The sequence below is a fragment of the Tachysurus fulvidraco genome, chromosome 2 (assembly GCF_022655615.1).
Source record: "Tachysurus fulvidraco isolate hzauxx_2018 chromosome 2, HZAU_PFXX_2.0, whole genome shotgun sequence".
Taxonomy (NCBI): Eukaryota; Metazoa; Chordata; class Actinopteri; order Siluriformes; family Bagridae; genus Tachysurus; species Tachysurus fulvidraco.
Genome location: NC_062519.1, coordinates 34,069,732 through 34,090,115, shown reverse-complemented (window position 1 = coordinate 34,090,115; position 20,384 = coordinate 34,069,732). Strand labels below are relative to the sequence as shown.

The 20,384-nt window shown below is 38.4% G+C and overlaps 1 protein-coding gene across 2 annotated transcripts in view; it reads left to right on the top strand.

Annotated features, from left to right (window-relative positions):
• Positions 1 to 20,384, top strand: part of LOC113652809 (cell migration-inducing and hyaluronan-binding protein) — a 125,780-nt gene that overhangs the window by 84,997 nt on the left and 20,399 nt on the right. For both annotated transcript variants that reach the window (XM_027162082.2, XM_047810303.1), the window contains exons 12-14: positions 7,274 to 7,443; positions 12,995 to 13,204; positions 15,113 to 15,318. In XM_027162082.2, the coding sequence (XP_027017883.1) occupies positions 7,274 to 7,443; positions 12,995 to 13,204; positions 15,113 to 15,318 (586 nt within the window). The remainder of the gene's footprint in view (positions 1 to 7,273; positions 7,444 to 12,994; positions 13,205 to 15,112; positions 15,319 to 20,384) is intronic.

The window sequence follows — 20,384 nt, the reverse complement described above, 5'->3', positions numbered from 1 at the left end:
TTGCCTTCGTCCATCTTAGCTCTCGGGCATACTTTCCATCCATCAGTTTTTAGGACAACCTGAAAGGATTATATATTTGTCCATGTGAAACACCAAAAATTTTGGAAAAAAAAATCAAAAGCTGCAAAAGGTTTTGAATATAGTTAGAGAAGCTGGCATGTGGATAAAGAGAAGAGTGGTGCTTTTGGGGTAAATTATTTTCTTTTGTCAAAAAAAGTGCACAATCAAATGCATTCCACTTCTAAAGTCTTATCTGATTTTTTTCTTGAATTCTTGACTTTGAAGGTGTCGAATCATTTTCTATAACATTATCTCTGAAGATCGTTCCAGCTGTAGCAACAGTACAACTTTTTAATTCTGTGATAACTAGGTTATTTGTACCAACTGACAAAATGAAACTCATTTTGTGTAATTTCTTATTGATAGTTTGTTTAATCGTGTATGTTATCATGCTAACAGGTTATTCGCAACATCCTGAAATCTTTTTCAAACTATAGTGTTTGTGATACTAAAGATCTGGAACAGGTTCATTTTTATTCCAAATAATATAAATGTTTCTTCAAGTGGACCTCAAAATTCAGCAATATGTTTTGTTGTTGTTGTTGTTGTTGTTGTTGTTGTTGTTGTTGTTGTTGTTGAGATTTTTAACCGCTGGACCACAAGGGACCACATTATGATTCATTAATACAATATGCATTAATGAGTTTTTGTACTGTGCTACATTCACCAGGACTAAAAAAAAACAAGCCCATGGTTAGTAAGACACAGGGGGTGTCGGAAGAGGTCGGGGTGAATGCAGGTTTTCTTCCCAATTACGCAGAAGTCATACCTGAGTTTACTGAAAGCAACGATCAACTAATTAAAAAAGTGAAATCAGGTGTGAATCCAGCTCGATTGAAATGAAAACTTTCACTCACACAAGTCCAAAGTGGAGCAGATTAAACACTCCTGAACCAAACATTCCCTTTAAGGTACCACCCCAAAGGCCAGAGTAATATTCTAATGCAATTCTAATGATCAATTTGTCGCTCTAGTTCGGAATATTCATCATATTAATAGAAACAAGCATAAAATCCTTAGATTAGAATGAGCATTTTGCTGTCATTTTTCTTTTTGCATTGTGTCTCTCCTACATGACCTCTGAGATTTTCTTAAATTCCATGTGATTTCTTGCAACTCTGCCTGCTGTGTCTCTATTTTGAGAGCGCAGAAGGCTCGCACCTCTTCCTATTCTTCCCCATCGTGATTCATCACTGCTAAACAGCACGCACATGCTCACTTTGGCAATTACATTAAAACCTCATCAGGTCTATTCTTGGCTCTGAAGAGTGGTGGAATTAGAAGCACTTGCTGTCGCTGTCTGTGCCAGTCTAATGCAGGTGAACGAAGCCTGGCTTTGATTAGATGCCTGCTTATACGTAATCCGTTTATGGCGATCCATTTGCGTTAACACTGTGATGGATTCGGATCGACAACGAGAATTAGGCACAGCTTCAAAACAATCTTTAGTTTAGCCTGCTTTCCCATGGCAGCAATATTTTGTTCCTCATGCCACCAATTAGTGTTCCTGAGTTATAGCTGCTTGCCTTGTTTTCCCAGGTAGCACCCAGATGGAGAATTGGCAGCCTTCGGCTGTATAATCTTTCTTTTTGTACAGATAAATTCAAATTTGTATATATTTTTTTAGTAATCCAGCTTCGATTCCTTAATGAGTTGAAACATGTTATAGCCTACTTTCTGTTGCATGCATTCACTCCTCTTGTTCATTCAGTGTCAGTAATGTTAATATACAAAACCCCCACTTTCTGACTGTTGACTTATGGTGGTTATTAGTATCAGTTGCAAGTTTAAATCTGTCTCTGGACTAATAAATAAACATTTTTGGGTCAAGAAGAAAAGCCCTTTTGCCCTTTTCACACCAAAAGTCCTAATTAAAGCAAAACTGACACTTTTGTTCAATTAGCTGTTTGGTTTGGTTTTACAATGCACATAAATAAGGGTTGGCATGTAGGGCTGTAAACATGCTGTAAACAAATATCTCAGAACCTTGTATTGAAAGGTGTCCACCAACAGATATAATAAAAAAAATACATAAATAGTTGTTATGTGAATGTTTGGATACATCAATGTGTGAATGTACATCTGTGATTTCTTCTTCTTTTCTTTCCCTTTCTTTTATTGCAAACCCAAATGAGATGAGCTGATCTAATGAGCCCCATTTATTCTTCAGACTGAGAGCACATCGGTCACACACACACACACACACACACACACACACACACACACACACACACACACACACACACACACACACACACACACACACACACACACACACACACACAAGCACTAATTACTTAGGTCGTAGGTGTCCTGACTTGCGCAAACATACCCACTCTCTCATACTCTCACCTGAGCCTGCATACTTGAAATCTTTTCTTGGCAGCAAAGTTCAGAGGTCAGACCCTCATTATCTGCATGCTGTAATTTGTCTTCAGATGAGGGCACATCACACTCTCTGGATCATGCTATGTGTAAGAGATGCCAAATAGATTAAGAGGACAAGATGTACACACAGAGACACACCCACACACACATTCGTCGTGTTGTTCATTATGTGTCTGCTGTGCTGTCGAGATGTGGGTGCGCGATATGGATCTATTCAGCCGACGAATTTTGTGTCTGCGGGTGATAGGGAGGTGACAGCTCCAGCTTTGCGTTAAGCCTGAGAATGTTGTATTATTGTGGTTTTTCCCCTTTGTCTCATTTTAAAAACATGGTAGTCATAATGAGAGTCATTAGGCATTGCAGAGCGAGCCCGAAGCTACTCATTTTACATACTGCATTTTCAGGGCGGCAGAGAGTGCTGGAGCATCTGTCTCTTTGATGCATAGTTTTTGTCATACACACATGCATTATATGCGTTAAATGCAAATGTCTTCGTAGTTCTAGCAAGAGAGAACAAGAGTGTGTGTGTGTGTGTGTGTGTGTGTGTGTGTGTGTGTGTCTGGTGTATGTCGGTAGAGGGGTTCATGCACACCCCTGTTAATTATATATCTGCATATGAGTATGTATGTATGCATGCTGCAGAAGAGACTAGCATGCACACACAGATACACATATGCTGATCTATAATATTCAGGATAAACTCAGTGAGTTTGCATTATAAATCAGCACAAATTAATATTATAATTATGTACTACGAGTCTCATATATATATATATATATATATATATATATATATATATATATATATATATATATATATATATATATATTTGCCTGATTTTGCCTGGGCATTGTGGAGTGATTTTATGTGTTGGTGTTTATGTACCTAAGGATCTCATGATTTCACTGCTGTGGCCTGGGTTTGATTCTCAAAACTAAGCCCAGCCATTTGGGGATGCACCGGTCTGTACACTCTGAGGGCCGTGTCACAAGCCTTAAAATTATGAGTTTTGCCCGGAAAAGAAACTAGCATAAAACCAGTGATAAATCAAATATGTGGATCCGAGGCTCTCCTGTGGTGAGTCCTAATGCAAGCAGCTGAAGGAAGAACAAAAACTGAGCAATCATATAAAATTAGCACTAATTTCACATTACAGTGTCAGAGTCAGTGAGTTAGAATGAAAGAGAGAGAGAAAGAAGGAAAGAAGAAAAAATGAGAATAGAGTGAGTTGGAGAGATACTGTGTGTGTACTCACGCCTGGGTGAAAGGTGTTAGATACACCAGACGATGGCTGAGAAGTAGCATTTGTTGTGTGGAGGACTGTGTCTTTCAGGTCTGAGCTCAAACACCCACAGCCACCAACTAAGGTACCAGATGAGCCTTGGCTAATTTGGCAGCAATAGACCAGAGCTGTGAAGCCATAAGTTGTTTGGAGGATCCAGACAGTGATTGCTCATCTTCTCACATGCTGAACACATACCATTTGCTATTCCCATGGTTAAAAAAGTCTGAACACTGTTGCTAGGCAACTGAAAAATATAAACATTGAGCATGAACTGGCTAATAACTGAGGCTAATGATCTAACCAGCATGTAGCTATTTGTTTTTACAGAGAAGGTAAAGGGAGAGTGGCAGCTTAGAAATGAGACAAACCCACCATAAACATTCAAATGTTTTAGTAATAAAAACAAATCTAGGACGAAAATGACATATTACGTACATGTAGCCACAACAGCTAACTGAACTTCCCTGGTTTCAACCATATTGAGAAATGTCAACAAAAAAACTACTGAGAAATTATACTGTAAAAAGTGAAAGAATAGATCATTATTCAGCAAAAATGAACTCAGGTCAAAGTTAGTAACTTATTACTAATCTAAACCTAAGCTGATTTTCTTCACATAACCGATATTTACTATTAGCTAAAATTTGACTTGCTGCTTAGCTGATTATCTTAGCTATGTGGATGCTAGTCTAACTTGGAATTAGCAAAGAATTCAGGCTCAAATTCAAATATTTCTTTTTTAAAAGCAGATGAAGTCCATGCAATCGTGTGAGGCAAAGGATAACACCTTTTTTTTTTTATACAAGTACAATACATGACCCAAACATTGTTGTGACCTCACCATCACACCCATATCTACTTTGTGAACATGCTTACACAGGTTTGGGCCTCTTATTTCCAGAGAAAGGAAATAAAAATTCTACAGCATACAGATATCTACTATACAATTGTGTGCTTCCAGTTTTGTGGTTTTGTGGTAGTGGTCAGGTGTCCACAAACTGTCCAAATGCACATGTATAGCGATAGTGCTAACTACATTGTGTAGGAAGACAATGTCACAGAAAATGTACGATTTATTGTTTTGTTTCTTCTTAAGGGATGAACTTTATTGTATGCTATGTGTTCTATCTATCTATCTATCTATCTATCTATCTATCTATCTATCTATCTATCTATCTATCTATCTATCTATCTATCTATCTATCTATCTATCTATCTATCTATCTATCTATCTATCTATCTATCTATCTATGAATCTATGAATCTATGATTCTAGTCAAGCAAATCCATATTCTCAACATGTATTCTTACTTCCCTCCAAGCCATGACATTCTTGTACCTATAAGTCAGCCAAACCCACATTATTATCTCTCTTTCTCCGTTCGTCTCTCCTTCACTCCATACACCTCCTAATCATCCGTGCCCTCTGCCTCTCACTCCAATTTGAGGCACAGAAATGTCCGTGAGCTACATATCATTATTTCAATACTTCACTCTTATCACTGGCGTATGTCGCTTGTTCCTTCGCCTCTTTCATTCTCACACACCCACAAACACACACCTTATACCAGAGTTCCGCTGTCACATTGCATCACTCTGTGTGAAGACTCTGTTTGGCAGCAGGTGTCACGCATACATAGAAAGAGAACGAGAGACAGATTTTAAGTTTTAATGGTTATGAGGTGTCACCCATGTCTCTTACTGGTGGATGGGTTGGAAGACAGAGGACAGCGAGCGTCACTGGATGATTGATTACAGTGTACAACTGCACAGTAAATGGATGGATGTGTGTATGTCTACGTATTTGTCTCAATCTGCAGTGCACGTTGCTGTAGATCACATCATGTGTATGCCAGCGTTCCTCTTCTCAACCTATCATGACAGAATCACACTCGGCAGGTGCAGGTATGCCTGTGAGTAGTTACTGTAAAAACTACTGTTTTTTGCTAATTAGAATGCTCAATATGATAACACCGTATATGCATGTGTAGGCTTTTTTTTGTAGTTTTATGACTTTCATTCCATCTTCTTGCGCAAGATACTGATCTAATGTCTGATGTGTACATATCATGAAAATACAACAACGGTTCATTGATTTTACTAAATTCAAACATGTATAACAGTTTCATATGAATCCTTTAAAATTTTTTGTTTTTTGTACGTGATTTCTTAAGTCTCTGGAATGAAATCAAACTCTGCACAGACACCAGACTGCTGGATTTCACCACATTATCATGCCACACATGGTTCAATCAAGTTAATTAAACATCACTGTATAATCATTTTTTTTCTGTCACCGCGAACATCCTCGCGAGGTCTCAGAACATAATTAGATCAAGACGATACTGCGTGAATTCATCACACATAATTCAAACTATTTGTTTAAATTAAATTTTGTTTATATTACAGGTTTTGTGTGTAACTTTTTATTGCTTTAAAGCTTATGACATTAGCTTGTGCATGTATTATTATTACTTGGAGAAAGATTATCCAAGTCAGCTAGCTTTCTATGTAAAATCAATTTCCTGATAACTGAATTTGCAGGTTACATTGTTTTATAGAATCTGATGGTTAAACAGCTAACATGTTGTACATATTTATTAGAGCAGTGATTCTCAAACTGTTCTGCAGCCTGGGACTTCTTTAACTCATTAATAAAATAGTACACTTTTATTTGTTAACCTTTTTAATCTTTAGTCTCGTTGTTTAAATTTGTACAGTAATGTACAGTACTGTTGTGGCCATTTATTGGGGCTGAAACTTTAACTCACAGCATATATTTTTAATATCTCAATAGTGAAACTTTGAATGTTCAGAGAATTTCTACAGAATTTTGGTTGAACCAATAAATGAACTTCGATACAAACAGGGTCAAGGTCAGAGAAAGACGAATGTCTGAAATGTGACTTCCTTTGTGTTTCTCTTTGTGTGGTTTGTTACATATGCATGTTCGAGGCGAGACTCATTTTATACAGTAACTATGAAAAACTATTTAAAATCATTTTATCTGCCCAGTTGTACAAAGTTCTTGTTAGTGCAGGATCACAAACTTAAGTGGTTAATGTAAGATTTCTAGGGATCTAGCCAACACCATATATATCAATTACAACTTTGTATTGATCCACAGAATGTGAATTTTAGGGGCTTTTTTAACCAAAATAGTAACAAACAGTACTAAACTTCTTGGGGTCTGAGGCATCCCTTTTGATGCCAATCCCAGTGAATTTTAAAATTGTCATTAGATTCAAGCTGACGTTATTTGTAAGCTACTTGTTTTTAATTAAAAAAATTTAATAATTTATATTTTTGAATTCTACTCTGAGGCAACTGAGAACCATTAAAGAGGAAACCTAAAGCTCTACCGAAAGTGCTGGTGTCTAATACACAAATTTGATGTGTAACAGCTCTCTCTCTCTCTCTGTGTGTGTGTGTGTGTGTGTTTGTGTGTGTGTGTGTGTGTGTGTGTGTGTGTGTGTGTGTGTGTGTGTGTGTGTGTGTGTGTGTGTGTGTGTGTGTGTGTGTGCGTGTGTGTTATCTAGGTAAACCCAAGTTCCTGCACATTGGTGAGCTGGTGGATGGGGTGGACATGCGTGCAGAGGTGGGTCTTCTGAGCCGTAACATCCTCATCCGTGGGGAAATGGAGGCTTCCTGCTATGGCTCTGAATCCTGCAAGTTCTTCAGCTTCGACACTTTCGGCGGTCACCTCAAGGTATGACATTCTTACACAACACTTCGTACGCTTTCTCGCACGAACGCTTGACATGTTTGGGGAAAAAGGAATAGTGCGCTTCAGTTTAGGGAGTGAGGGCCTGTGAAGATGGCAGCTAAAGTTAGACGTTAGTGCGCTGTCACACACGTCGGCTAGAACAACTCCTGTGCCAAAACTGGGCTGCTTGGAGATCCTGTCAGTGTGTGTGTGTGTGTGTGTTTGTGTGTGTGTGTGTGTGTGTGTGTGTGTGTGTGTGTATGCATGCAAAAGGGTCATGGAGGCAGCTGGTTTTTGCAGTAATTGCTCTATATCTTGCTGCTCCTGTTCCCTCCTCACCTTAGCTGTCACCAGTAAGGTTGCTTTTCCTTGTGTATTGAAAAAAAAAAAGCAGGAAAAAAACCCACCATGTTACACAGCACAACTAGGTCACATCTCCACCTGCTAATGACCCAAAGGTAATGAGGCCTGAGAAAGTAGGTTGCTGGACAAGTCATCAGTAGTAAAGAGATGGCATTTTATGGAAAGAAAGTCGGTCAGTGCAAGAGCAGTTGGATGAAATCTCTCTTCAGGCTTTCCTCACTGCCGGCAACTTAAAATTTACATCAATATTTATTTGTATTCAGACTCAGTTTATGCTCAACTTGCAATTATTTGCTGTATTATATGAGGACTTTATTAAGGCTAATTGTCACAAAAAGGTCAGGAAAGGGCTCTAGTCATAATAATCATGTTAATTGCATATTAATTAATTATAATAATATAATTATTTTAGTAGTAGTAAGTAACCAAATAATTCAATTCCTATTTTTTCTCTTAACTGTACTGTAATTGCTGATCCAAAAAAAATAATAATAAAAAAATTGTAAATAACTGCAGGTTATACCTCTCATTTCTGCTCACCTCTCTCTCTCTCTCTCTCTCTCTCTCTCTCTCTCTCTCTCTCTCTCTCTCTCTCTCTCTCTCGGTTTTTACCAGCCTCTCTCTTTTTTTATCCATCTCTCCCTCTCTGTCTGTCTCTATCAATCTGTCCCTCTATATCTCTCCCGCTATCTGTCACTCTTTGCTGGTCTCTATTTATTTATTCCTCTCTCTGTATCTCATTCAGTCAATCTCTCTCTCTCTCTCTGTTTTATTCTCTCTCTCTCTCTCTCTCTCTCTCTCTCTCTCTCTCTCTCTCTCTCTCTCTCTCTCTCTCTCTCTCTTTGACTTTTTACTACTTTTTAATTTTTTACTGAACATACTGTATGACCATGTTGTTCTGCTACATGGAGCAGTGATTATTCTCAAACACAAGCAGCTTTTCTTAGCTGTTAAACAAGACTCTATCCTACAGCTACGGCAAACCTGTCGGGCTTTTTATTAACATCTTTTTTAATGTTCACCAAATTGGAATTTTTCACAAAACGCACACATGAATAAGCCAATGACCTCACAGTCAAAGTAGGTTAATGGCAATTTCTTTCTGTTTTATAAGAAAACTGATCTCTTGGACCTTTTGCAGGTTTCTTGATAGCTATAAATGGTTTAATAATAATTATCCAATTATCATGTTGGAAGGATTTTAACAGTTGTTGCACAATGTTTATCAGCTGAATTATTCTTGTTGGCAGCCCTTAAGGGTCGGCTTAAGCAGAAAGCCAAGGTTTCACTGAATTAAAATAATGTAAGGATTCAAATGGTTTTAATTAATGCACAAATAATGGAGAGAAAATAATGCAATTTTTGTAACCCTTTGGACTTACTGTTTTTTTGTCATACAACTGGTTAGCTCATTTATATCTGGACACCTTACTCTAGACTTGTCTTTGATTGACAGGAGGAGTATTTTTGCCTAAATAACGTTTTGTGTCTTGCCTTTAACCAGGATGTAACAGTAGGAAGAAAAGCTCTTCAGATATCAGATCAAATTCAGCTACACCCATTCAGACAGGTTTAGAGGACATGGCACACTCACCCAGTATACTGTACATCTTTTATTTCTTCCTGTGTTTAAGTACTCTTTAATGTGCCTTTATTCATATCGCTCACATCTTGGAAGTGTGACACTTACAATATAAGTGTCCATTGCATCCCAGTGGAAAAAGTCTGTCTTTCAGGAAGTTCATTTTTTATTACAGAAACTCTCTTGCACTTGTTTTGCTGAAGCGGCTTTTCAGCCAGTTTGCAGTCCATTTAAATTCACATCATTCAAACAGAGTAGGCATTAGAACAGTGGTGTCCAATCTTATCCTGAAGAGCTGGTGTGGCTGCAGGTTTTCATTTCAACCGTGGAGCAGACACACCTGATAGTCTATTGAAAACTAAGAGCAGGCGGAATTTATGATAGTCATATATACTGCCACAGATCTATAATCATATATCATGTTTTTATATTTTCTACATATAGATATTTTCCTTCTCTTACCTGTATATTTAAATTAATTCATTAAGTTGATTGATAGTAATTTTTTCTTAGATTCAAAATAAAAGAAAATATACTATTCGTATGAAATGACCAGTTGTAAAAAGCATTTCATTGCATCTCGTACTGTAAATGGTTGCGTATGTGACTGATAAAATTTAGAATTAGATTAGAATTTCTTACCGGCCCTCTCAGGAAAAGACAATAGAATAAAGCAATGCAGTTACACCAGCTGTCATGCGTAGAGTAGTTCAAATCATAGACCCTAGCTTCAATGCAGCAGTTCAGATTTCAGTCTGTTTGTTATGGTACATAATCGAATACCGAATATATTTTAAACTACTGTTAACATTCTGTAATAAGCAGCTATGTCCACGGTTTTAAAACCGAAGAAGTCAGATCACAGGGGTTCTGGTTAATTACTCCCTCTGAAAACTCTAGTCATGTTCACAAACCTTTTGATCATCCAAGAAACTTCAGTTTAGCTAATTAACATGATGGAGCGGTTATTAAGATGGCAGCAGGGATTCAACCAAAGGGGAACAGTGAGGGCAAGTTGTCAAGGACACATTAAAAACTGTACCGTAATAGAAGCAGGTGAGGAAAAAGAGATAATGGACAAAGTGGTGTGTGTATAATATTCTATATTATAGATAAGCTTTTCTCAAAGTGTGGTTGATGACCTCCCAGTGGTCCAAGAAGCCCATCATTATTAAAGTTCTCGTATGTATTATCTTGTTGGTATGGTTACTGACTAACTTATTTAAGTGGTGATTTGAAGTAAATGGATTTAATCCAAAACTCAATCATGTGTAACAGGTTATAGGTTTATAAATAATGTAAGCTTGGACCCAGTGAGCTCTGTCAGAAATATACAAAATATTAATATATGATTTCATTTAAATTAGTGAGCACGATTATGTTTATAAAACTTAAGAACACAAGATTTACCACCAGACAAATGTAGCCCAGTTCAGTACTAAAGCCTTGTTTGGATAACTGACTTCATATACAAGTACTGAATATCACTATGGCAGTGCCAAATCAGGCAAAACTTGAAAAATTAAAGCAGCTCCATTACGAAGGCAGATGAGACGATGCTTCGTCAGCAATACTGAATTTGAAAAATAGAGAACTTGGTTAACACTTTTTTTTTCACTGCATGAATCTCTGTATGTTATTTCATAGTGTTAAGGTAAAGAATGTGTGTCCAGACTTTTAATTTGGAATGTCTATATATAGAGTTGAAATACTTGTGAGATGTAGGTCACTTTGGGAGTCACGTAGGAAGACGCTCACCTTGGCTGCTGAAAAGATTTGAAACACACATTGTCCTTTCGTCCATAGTCCCTCAGGAAGCATTGGGTCACTTCATGCATTGTGATTTCTCAGTCCAGCAAAGAGATCCTGGGTGTCACTTTTTCCTTTTTAAAGGTTGACACAGGACCCGGATCTCAACTTCATACATGCATTCATTGCTTTATTTAATATGCAAACAGCACAGTGCAGGCACATTTCCATTCCCATTCATTTGTTTCTCTTCCCTTTATTATTGCACTGCCCCTTTGGCCTTTTTCTCTGCTTATTACTCACATGACATCCTAATCTTGCTCTCCACCTTTTTTACACTCTTCTTCACCTCATTCATTTTCTTTTTCATTTCTCATCTCCCTCTCTCCTCTGTCACAACTTTTTTTTGCTCTTCCTCTCATTACCACTCACCTTCTCTCTCTCTCTCTCTCTCTCTCTCTCTCTCTCTCTCTCTCTCTCTCTCTCTCTCTCTCTCTCTCTCTCTCTCTCTCTCTGTTTTTTTATGTCTCTCTCTTTTTCTCTTTGGCTCTTCTCTCAATTGTTCTTTCTTCAGCTGTAGCTACCTTTTAACCGAATGATCCATGCTTCACTAGGAAGCCATATTCATGTTTAGAGGATATTAAAAAAAGTGGATAGCCATTTTCTTCATGTGCATGAAAAGCATATATGGTCATTTTTATTTGATCCACTATAAATCCATCAAATGCAAGTGGCATAAAAAATTCTGGGAACATTGGCATCATATATAAAAATCTTAGGTGTAAAATCTTGATGTCATTTTAAAGTGAGACCTCTGATTTGATATTCAAAAGATATCAAGGAAAATAAAACAATTCCTCACCTTATACATATCTGAATATATATATATATATATATATATATATATATATATATATATATATATATATATATATATATGATTTAGTGTAGTGGGTAACTACTATTACATAATATTGCTATAATATTAATAATAAGGTTATTTTCTTTCAGGACTTATTAAAGTAGAACTGAAACATAGATCATAGACTTACTTTGAAAACTTTAAATTACACCCTATATTTTAAATGACTCCAATATTTTAGACAAATGCTGCACTCTTTTTAGCAGTACTGCAACTTTAATAACTTTTACTTATACTTTACTTATATATATATATATATATATCTATATATATATATATAGATATATATATATATATATATATATATATATATATATACATAAGGATTTGACTTTTGAAATGGTTATTTCCACTTCCACATAAGTAATAGCTCAGTAGTTGGCTACTGATTGGAAGCTTGTAAGTTAGAATCCCACGACCACCAATTTGCCACTTCCAGGTCCTTAAGCAAGGCTCTTAACCCTACCTACTATATGATATATAATGTACTTTATTGCTTGTTTAGGCTTATGTTATCAGTCACGTTCATGTCCTAGTAATATGGTCACAGAGCAATGAAAACTCTTTTGCTAAGTTAGCTTACATATTTAGGTTTGAGGAGAAATCAGGCACTGGGCCTGTCTCAAGTAATGGCCTAAGACCTGTTCATTTTGTCCTCATCCATCTCTATACTGCCAAAGCTCTGAAGTGCACAAGTTCCACCAATTCTGTTATATACACAATGCAACATTTCTGGGTGCTTAGCCATTGGATGCATACAGCATCTACCACATTCTATAGACTTGCTGATGTGATTTGGGTCACAGTATGACCTAAATCTTTAAAATTGTGCAAAAACATACATAGTTGACATAGATGAAGATTGTTGTGGTATGCAGCATATGCGGAGGGTTGGTGGAATATTTCTTTTTTACAGTTTATGTTTTCTCTCATTTCAGGTAGAGCATGGTTTTAAAGCAGTGCACATTCAAGGTGTTGAGTTAATGCACATGGGACAGCAGTCTTTGGGTCATTACCCTGTCCACTTCCACATGAACGGAGATGTGGATGAGAGAGGAGGCTATGATCCGCCTACCTATGTGAAGGACCTGTCCATCCATCACAGTTTCTCCCGCTGCATCACCATACATGGGACCAACGGCCTGCTGGTGAGTAAAATGAAACTCTCTGGCTCTTTCTCTGTTAACAAGACCAGTGGTGAGACCTTGAGTTCAACCTGTCAAAAATTAATGAACTTTTATATCTCTATGATCAGGCAATTAGCATAGATAAAAGAGTATATTGTGGAGTTTCTAGTGTTCATAGCCTTTGTGTCACTCAGAACCTGTAAAGGTTATGTGGCCACTGTATTCTTTCAGACGGTGACACAGCCATATCAACAGGACATCTTTTTCTTTCAATTCATTATACATAAGCAGATATAACAACAGGCAGAGGGGTCTTAGATCTTTTTTGTTGTTAGTCTCCATCCTATCCAGAAAGGTTACCAGAGTTCAATTAGTTTTGCATATGACTCCACACTCTAAACACTAGTGCTTGCTGGAAAAGCATCGCTGTGTGGCCTGACATTTCCTCCATTTACCACACAATCACACTGCCATCTGTTGCCTCCCAGCTGCCTTTCTAACAAGCTTCACCACACACTCTTTACCACACACATTCACTCACAGCTTGTTATCCAGGTGCGTCACTTTCGAAAACAACATTGGCTTTTTGTTATTTCATCATTCACCTTCTTCATAGTGTGCATCAGACAGCAATGGCCGAATTCCTAGCTCAGAATAGAAGCTTTCTTCAACAATCCTGTTGAAACCTGGAGCTCACAGACAAAGCTCACTGTGACAGCCCTCAACAGGCAATAGCACTGTGTTAAGCTACGAGATATGAATTTGCACATTCTTCATCAACTCAGCAGAAGGTGCAGCTTAAGTGCACTGGCGATGGAGCTCCTGAAATGATATTCATGGGTTTAGAATTTAAGATGAAAAACAACTCTGCATTTGAAGTGAATGCCTAGTTATGTACCATATACCGTAAGTGCTTTTTAATCAGCGTGCAGCTCTGAAATATATAAGATGTAGCATAATTTTGGATTAAACACTGACCGACAATGCACATTAACATAGATGCAGCCGAAATTCTCTAGTTTAATTTGGAAGTTGTGTCATGTCGATGTATCCAGTGCTTGATTTAATTCAGCCTTTATATTCTCTCACTCACTCATTTTCTACCGCTTATCCGAACTACTCGGGTCACGGGGAGCCTGTGCCTATCTCAGGCGTCATCGGGCATCAAGGCAGGATACACCCTGGATGGAGTGCCAACCCATCGCACGGCACACACACACTCTCTCATTCACTCACACACTCACACACTATGGACAATTTTTCCAGAGATGCCAATCAACCTACCATGCATGTCTTTGGACCGGGGGAGGAAACCGGAGTACCCGGAGGAAACCCCCGAGGCACGGGGAGAACATGCAAACTCCGCACACACAAGGCGGAGGCGGGAATCGAACCCCGGCCATGGAGGTGTGAGGCGAATGTGCTACCCACTAAGCCACCGTGCCCCCCCCCCCCCGCACCTTTATATTCATCTGTAAATTATAATACAACAAACTGCTTTTTTTATTTGCATGCTCCAATTTTTGAGGACCACTGATATCTGTATTATGACATTCCTAGTCCTTGATGAAATAATCATTTGGTTCATGATGGTAGACTCTGACTTTGTTTTTTGATGTACTATACTGTATATTTGGAGACTCTCTAACACAAAACCTAAACACTGCTTGATCAGATATTGCATTCCTTTATTCATTATTATTATTAACCACTTATATATACTGGACACATTTCTATCGCAAATCACCAGGCACACACATTCACACACTCATCTACGCAGACTTTCCTGTTTTAGCTTTTCCACTTTTTTGGTCAATTCCCTTCAGATGGTTGGAGCATCATCAGGGTTAAAATATCTTCAGAGGATAGCATTAACATTGAACCACAGAGTGTATTATTAACAGTGGCATCTTCCTTTCTCTGCTACAGATAAAAGATGTGGTGGGCTATGACGCGCTGGGACACTGTTTCTTTACTGAGGATGGCCCAGAGGAGAGGAACACGTTCGACCACTGTCTCGGCATGTTGATCAAGGCCAGCACTTTACTTCCCTCTGACCGAGACAGCAAGATGTGTCGAGACATCACAGAAGGCACATTCCCAGGCTACGTGGCCAAACCACGGCAGGACTGCAGGTAAGAGAGCTACAAATATTGAAATAGTACTCATAGAGCCATTACAACACGTAACTATACCTTGGCATTTAAGTACAGATCGAGTGGCGTTTACAAAACTACCATTTTCAATCATATGTTTTTGCAGTTTACACAAATGGAAGTGCTGAATTTGTGACAAATAATAGTCCAGTATTATGGATATATTTGCACACATTTATTTAATTCATTAATGGACAGTGAAAAACTTCCAATATTTTCAGCACTTCGACTCAAATGACTCGATCCAGTCAAGAAATCCTTCCATCCATTCATTTTCTACCGCTTATCCGAACTACCTCGGGTCACAGGGAGCCTGTGCCTATCTCAGGCGTCATCGGGCATCAAGGCAGGATACGCCCTGGACGGAGGGATAACATGCAAACTCCATACACAAGGCGGAGGCGGGAATCGAACCCCCGACCCTGGAGGTGTGAGGCGAACGTGCTAACCACTAAGCCACCGTGCCCCCAGAAATCCTTCCATTTTTTAAAAATAATTTCTACTCTAATTATAGTAATACAAACGAACATGTTTTTAGGAACTGCACTTCCAGTCATGCTTTTTCTATAAGCAACAAACACAAATAATAAATACAAAATGATACCATGTGTCTAGTAATCAAGTGATGACTTACTCCAGAGAAGCTTTTCAATAGCCGAGATGAATCCATTTGGGCAACAACCAATGACAGGACACGAAAACAGAAATGATTAGAACAGAAAACCGAAACATGATTGTATAGTGTTTGTTGTCATGGGAACTACATGAAGACGGAAGACAACAAATCAAAAACAACATGCTTGCTCTTCTAGTTTAAAACAAAAATAAGATTTAATAGAAGGAGATTATTGAACAAAATGATGAATCTGTGGTTTAAGACTGCACTCACTGAGAATGTTCCAGCACCATCCACATTTTTTCAAGCTTTACATACAGAGGAACAGAGATTAGGCTGTAAACTAATTAAAAATTGTCAGTCAGGTTTTGAAATCAAGTTCAAATTCTCAACCCATCATATGCCGCGACATAACTCATTACCCTCATCAAACCGCTACAGTCCTCTTCCTAATTGCCACTAGTTTCCTCTCCAACTAAAAGCAGTAGGACTCTGCGATCATACTAACAAGCTCTCCTTCACGCCAGCATCCCTCCAATAATGATTTTTTTTATCTCAAAATATACTTAGGCCTACATGTTTTGGGACCTCAGTTAATCTCCACTAATTAAAATCAGTAGATCAGCGCAGAATGAAAGGCGCCACTGAACTCTGCCGGTCTCTTCGTCACTTAATATTCTCTCTCAACCCGCTCATCTAATGCAGATTAATGTTTAATTCAAGATGTGTGCCAACAAGCAAAGTCTAGACAAAATGAAGTTCAAATGTTAAATTAGTAGTGTGTTCAGTTTTAGGATCTGAAGCTGATGTCTTCATTTTGATGCATTTAAACCAGTTTCTGATCTAAAATCCCAATCTAGTACAAAAACTCTCTATAAGTATCCATGTTTATAATTTAGCCTCATGGACACTTTCTTTTCTATTTTAAAATGAAAAATGAAAAAGGTAGCAACTCTGATTGGAGTGGCTTAAAATCAGACTAAACAAAAATGTTAACACTAAAAAAAATTTAAAAAAAGTATTAAGACACCTCAATAACTAACCTCTTCCTACATAACCTAGATAAATAGCTAACTCAAAACCATACATTGGATGAGCTCTTCAAATGTCCCAGGAGAGCGCTATAGGCAACACATTGGTACTTATGCAGAGGATGATAAAATGCTATCCAGCTCTACAAGGTAGTCAGCCTTGTGATTATGCAGAAATGCCACATATACACTTGATAAATATCAGGGGGAAACTCTTGGAGTTTAGCACTTTGCATATTTATGTTCATGTCTGAAGATGAGTAATGTGATGAAGCTCATGTAGGCTGCACACATTGATCAGAGCCACACAAGCCCCGCAGCAGCGGATTACTTTTTTCCAAACTGTCGCCTTTGAGTTGATGTTCAGAATGTGTGTGTGTGTGTGTGTGTGTGTGTGTGTGTGTGTGTGTGTGTGTGTGTGTGTGTGTGTATATGTGTATATGTGTGTGTGTGTGTGTGTGTGTGTGTGTGTGTGTGTGTGTATATGTGTGTGTGTGTGTGTGTGTGTGTGTGTGTGTGTGTGTGTGTGTGTGTGTGTGTGTGTGTGTGTGTGTGTGTGTGTGTGTGAGAGAGAGAGAGAGAGAGAGAGTAGCTGGAATGCAGTGAGCTGCAAAGTGTGCATAGATAAACACTGTTTTAATTCCAGAGCCAACGCTCTGGTTCTAGTCACGGCACGGAGGCAAGCGCGTGCAGCTACAGCACTGTAATTAGATTGACGGTGTTCTCTCACTTGCACACAAAAGCCAAAACCTAATACCAGACATGTTGCAGCAAGTGATTGTTGCAACAGTGCAGTCAGGCGTCTGTTTTTCCGGCCTCAATTGAAGACACGTGTCTGGTCTGTTGGTGTGTGTCAGTGTGCTTGTGCCCTCAGTCTATTCTCTGAACTATTGTTTTGGTTAACAGCATTACATTATTTTAATCTAGATCAGGAGAAACTATTCAGTCCAATCTACACATGTGCTAATGGGCAGTTATGCAATGCTTTGATTTTCCTAGTTACACCTACCAGGTAGGTTAATTAATAGGTCTGTAATTACTGTCCATAGCCTATCTGATGCATGGGTAATCTACACCCTATCTTCGTCAGTGGATGATAGAGCCAGATGTAATTTGAACCATGTCATTGATTATAAAGAGAGATGGTAATTAGATGGTAGACCCTTCACAACACAATAATAACATGGATACACAGTAATTTGCTAGCTACCTACTTACATTTAAGTATGGAGTAAACAAAGTTTAAAATTGAAATTATATTTGTCCCTGATGAGCAAGCCTGAGGCAATGATGGCAAGGATATCATTGGGATGATATAAGGAAGAAACCTTGAGAGGAACCAGACTCAAAAGGGAGTGCATCTTCATCTAGGTGATACTGGAGAGGTGATTATAAATCATTGGGTTTCTACAGATGTATATCTTCAAATGGAGTTGTATAATCCAGAGCTTTTGAGCAACTTATAAATCTGCAAATTTTTTTAATTCATTAACACTAATTCCTTCCTGAAAATCAGGAACTATAGAATCTGATTAATTGAACCTTGATGTGCAGTGGTGGCTCAGGCAGTTCAAGCACTAGTTTGTTGATCCGAGGCAGTGTTGTAATGTAACGGAGTACAAATACTTCTTTACTGTACTTAAGTAGAAATGTCACGTATCTGCACTTTACTTCGCTATTTAAATTTATGTCAACTTTCACTTTCACTCCACTGCATTTCCTGGATAAAATGTACACTTTTACTCCATTACATTTCCACTAAGCATCTTCGTTACTCGTTACTACAAAATAAAATCATAAGAAATGTGTGCGACTGCAATAATGGAGGTTTGGCGAATCACAGCTCCTAGATTGTATTACGCAACAGTGTATGTGACAAAATTAAAGTCTGTCTATTGAAGTCTGATACGACTGAACAATTGAGGATTAAGGGCCATTGTCAAGGGCCCATCAGTGGCAGCATGGTGATGCTGGGATTTAAACTACAGTCTCATCAGAAGCCCTATGTCTATGTCTTATCCACTGATGTACCATTGCCCTACTTACAAAGCTACTAGCAGGGGAGTTGAAACAGTCTGCATCACCCAGATTAACACTGCACGACAGGGAAGCGAAATTCCCACTCGATGCAGATGACCTGGTGTTGCTGTCACCCTCCTGCTGATAATAAACATGAGTTTCAGCATGCCTGCATGAACGTCACCATGCAGCAAGTCAATGGTCTAAAACACACTGACAATGTAACAAAGGACTTTATCAGGGGGAAAAATTGGAAGGTTTTAGAATGGCCAAGTCAATCACCAGACCTTAACCTAATCGAGCAGCATTGCACATCCCAAAGATGACACTGAATAGAGAAACCCCATGAACAAACAAAAACTAAAAGATGATGTCAGTGAGCACAGTTAAAGTAGACAACTTGTGTTATTCGTTCATTCATTCATTCATTCATTCATTCATTCATTCATTCATACATTCATTTTCTACCGCTTATCCGAACTTCTCGGGTCACGGGGAGCCTGTGCCTATCTCAGGCGTCATCGGGCATCAAGGCAGGATACACCCTGGATGGAGTGCCAACCCATCGCAGGGCACACACACTCTCTCATTCACTCACACACACACACTACGGACAATTTTCCAGAGATACCAATCAACCTACCATGCATGTCTTTGGACCGGGGAGGAAACCGGAGTACCCGGAGGAAACCCCCGAGGCACGGTCAGAACATGCAAACTCCGCACACACAAGGCAGAGGCGGGAATCGAACCCCGACCCTGGAGGTGTGAGGCAAACGTGCTATTGTGTTATTCGCTTTCATTTAATTCAGGACTTATCTGTACCAATATTCCTGCTCGCCTAAACGTTTGGTGGGTTGGAACAGCAGGTTATATATTTTATGTTACTTGACACATCTAGGCCATTACATGTCTATCATTTCATTACCAGATGTCTTTGGTGCATAGCACAAACAAATAATAATTGCATCACTTTAGCAGATCTGGCCCTCAGTGCTGTTTTAGCCTTCAATTTCTCCCCTGTATGCATACTAATGTTTTGTAAATACTGTTACATTTTGCGGAAAAGTGATCAGTTCCTCTTTGTATGGAGATTTTTGGAAAACACTTATTCATATTTTCATAATAAACATCTTGTTTGTTAGGTTTGACAGCAACATCAACAAAGAAACATTTATTCTGCTTTGAATGTTTGGACTAAAAAAAAAAAAAGGGATTTTAATGATTACATAGACGTTTTTTTATCAGGAGAGATTTTTTTTTTTTAAAAAACCAGGGGTTAAGAAATGTTTTATGGTTGACTTTTGTCATTTTTAAAAATCGATTATTGGCCATAGTCCAATATTATTGGCAGTGGTGGCTCAAGTAGTTAAGGGTTG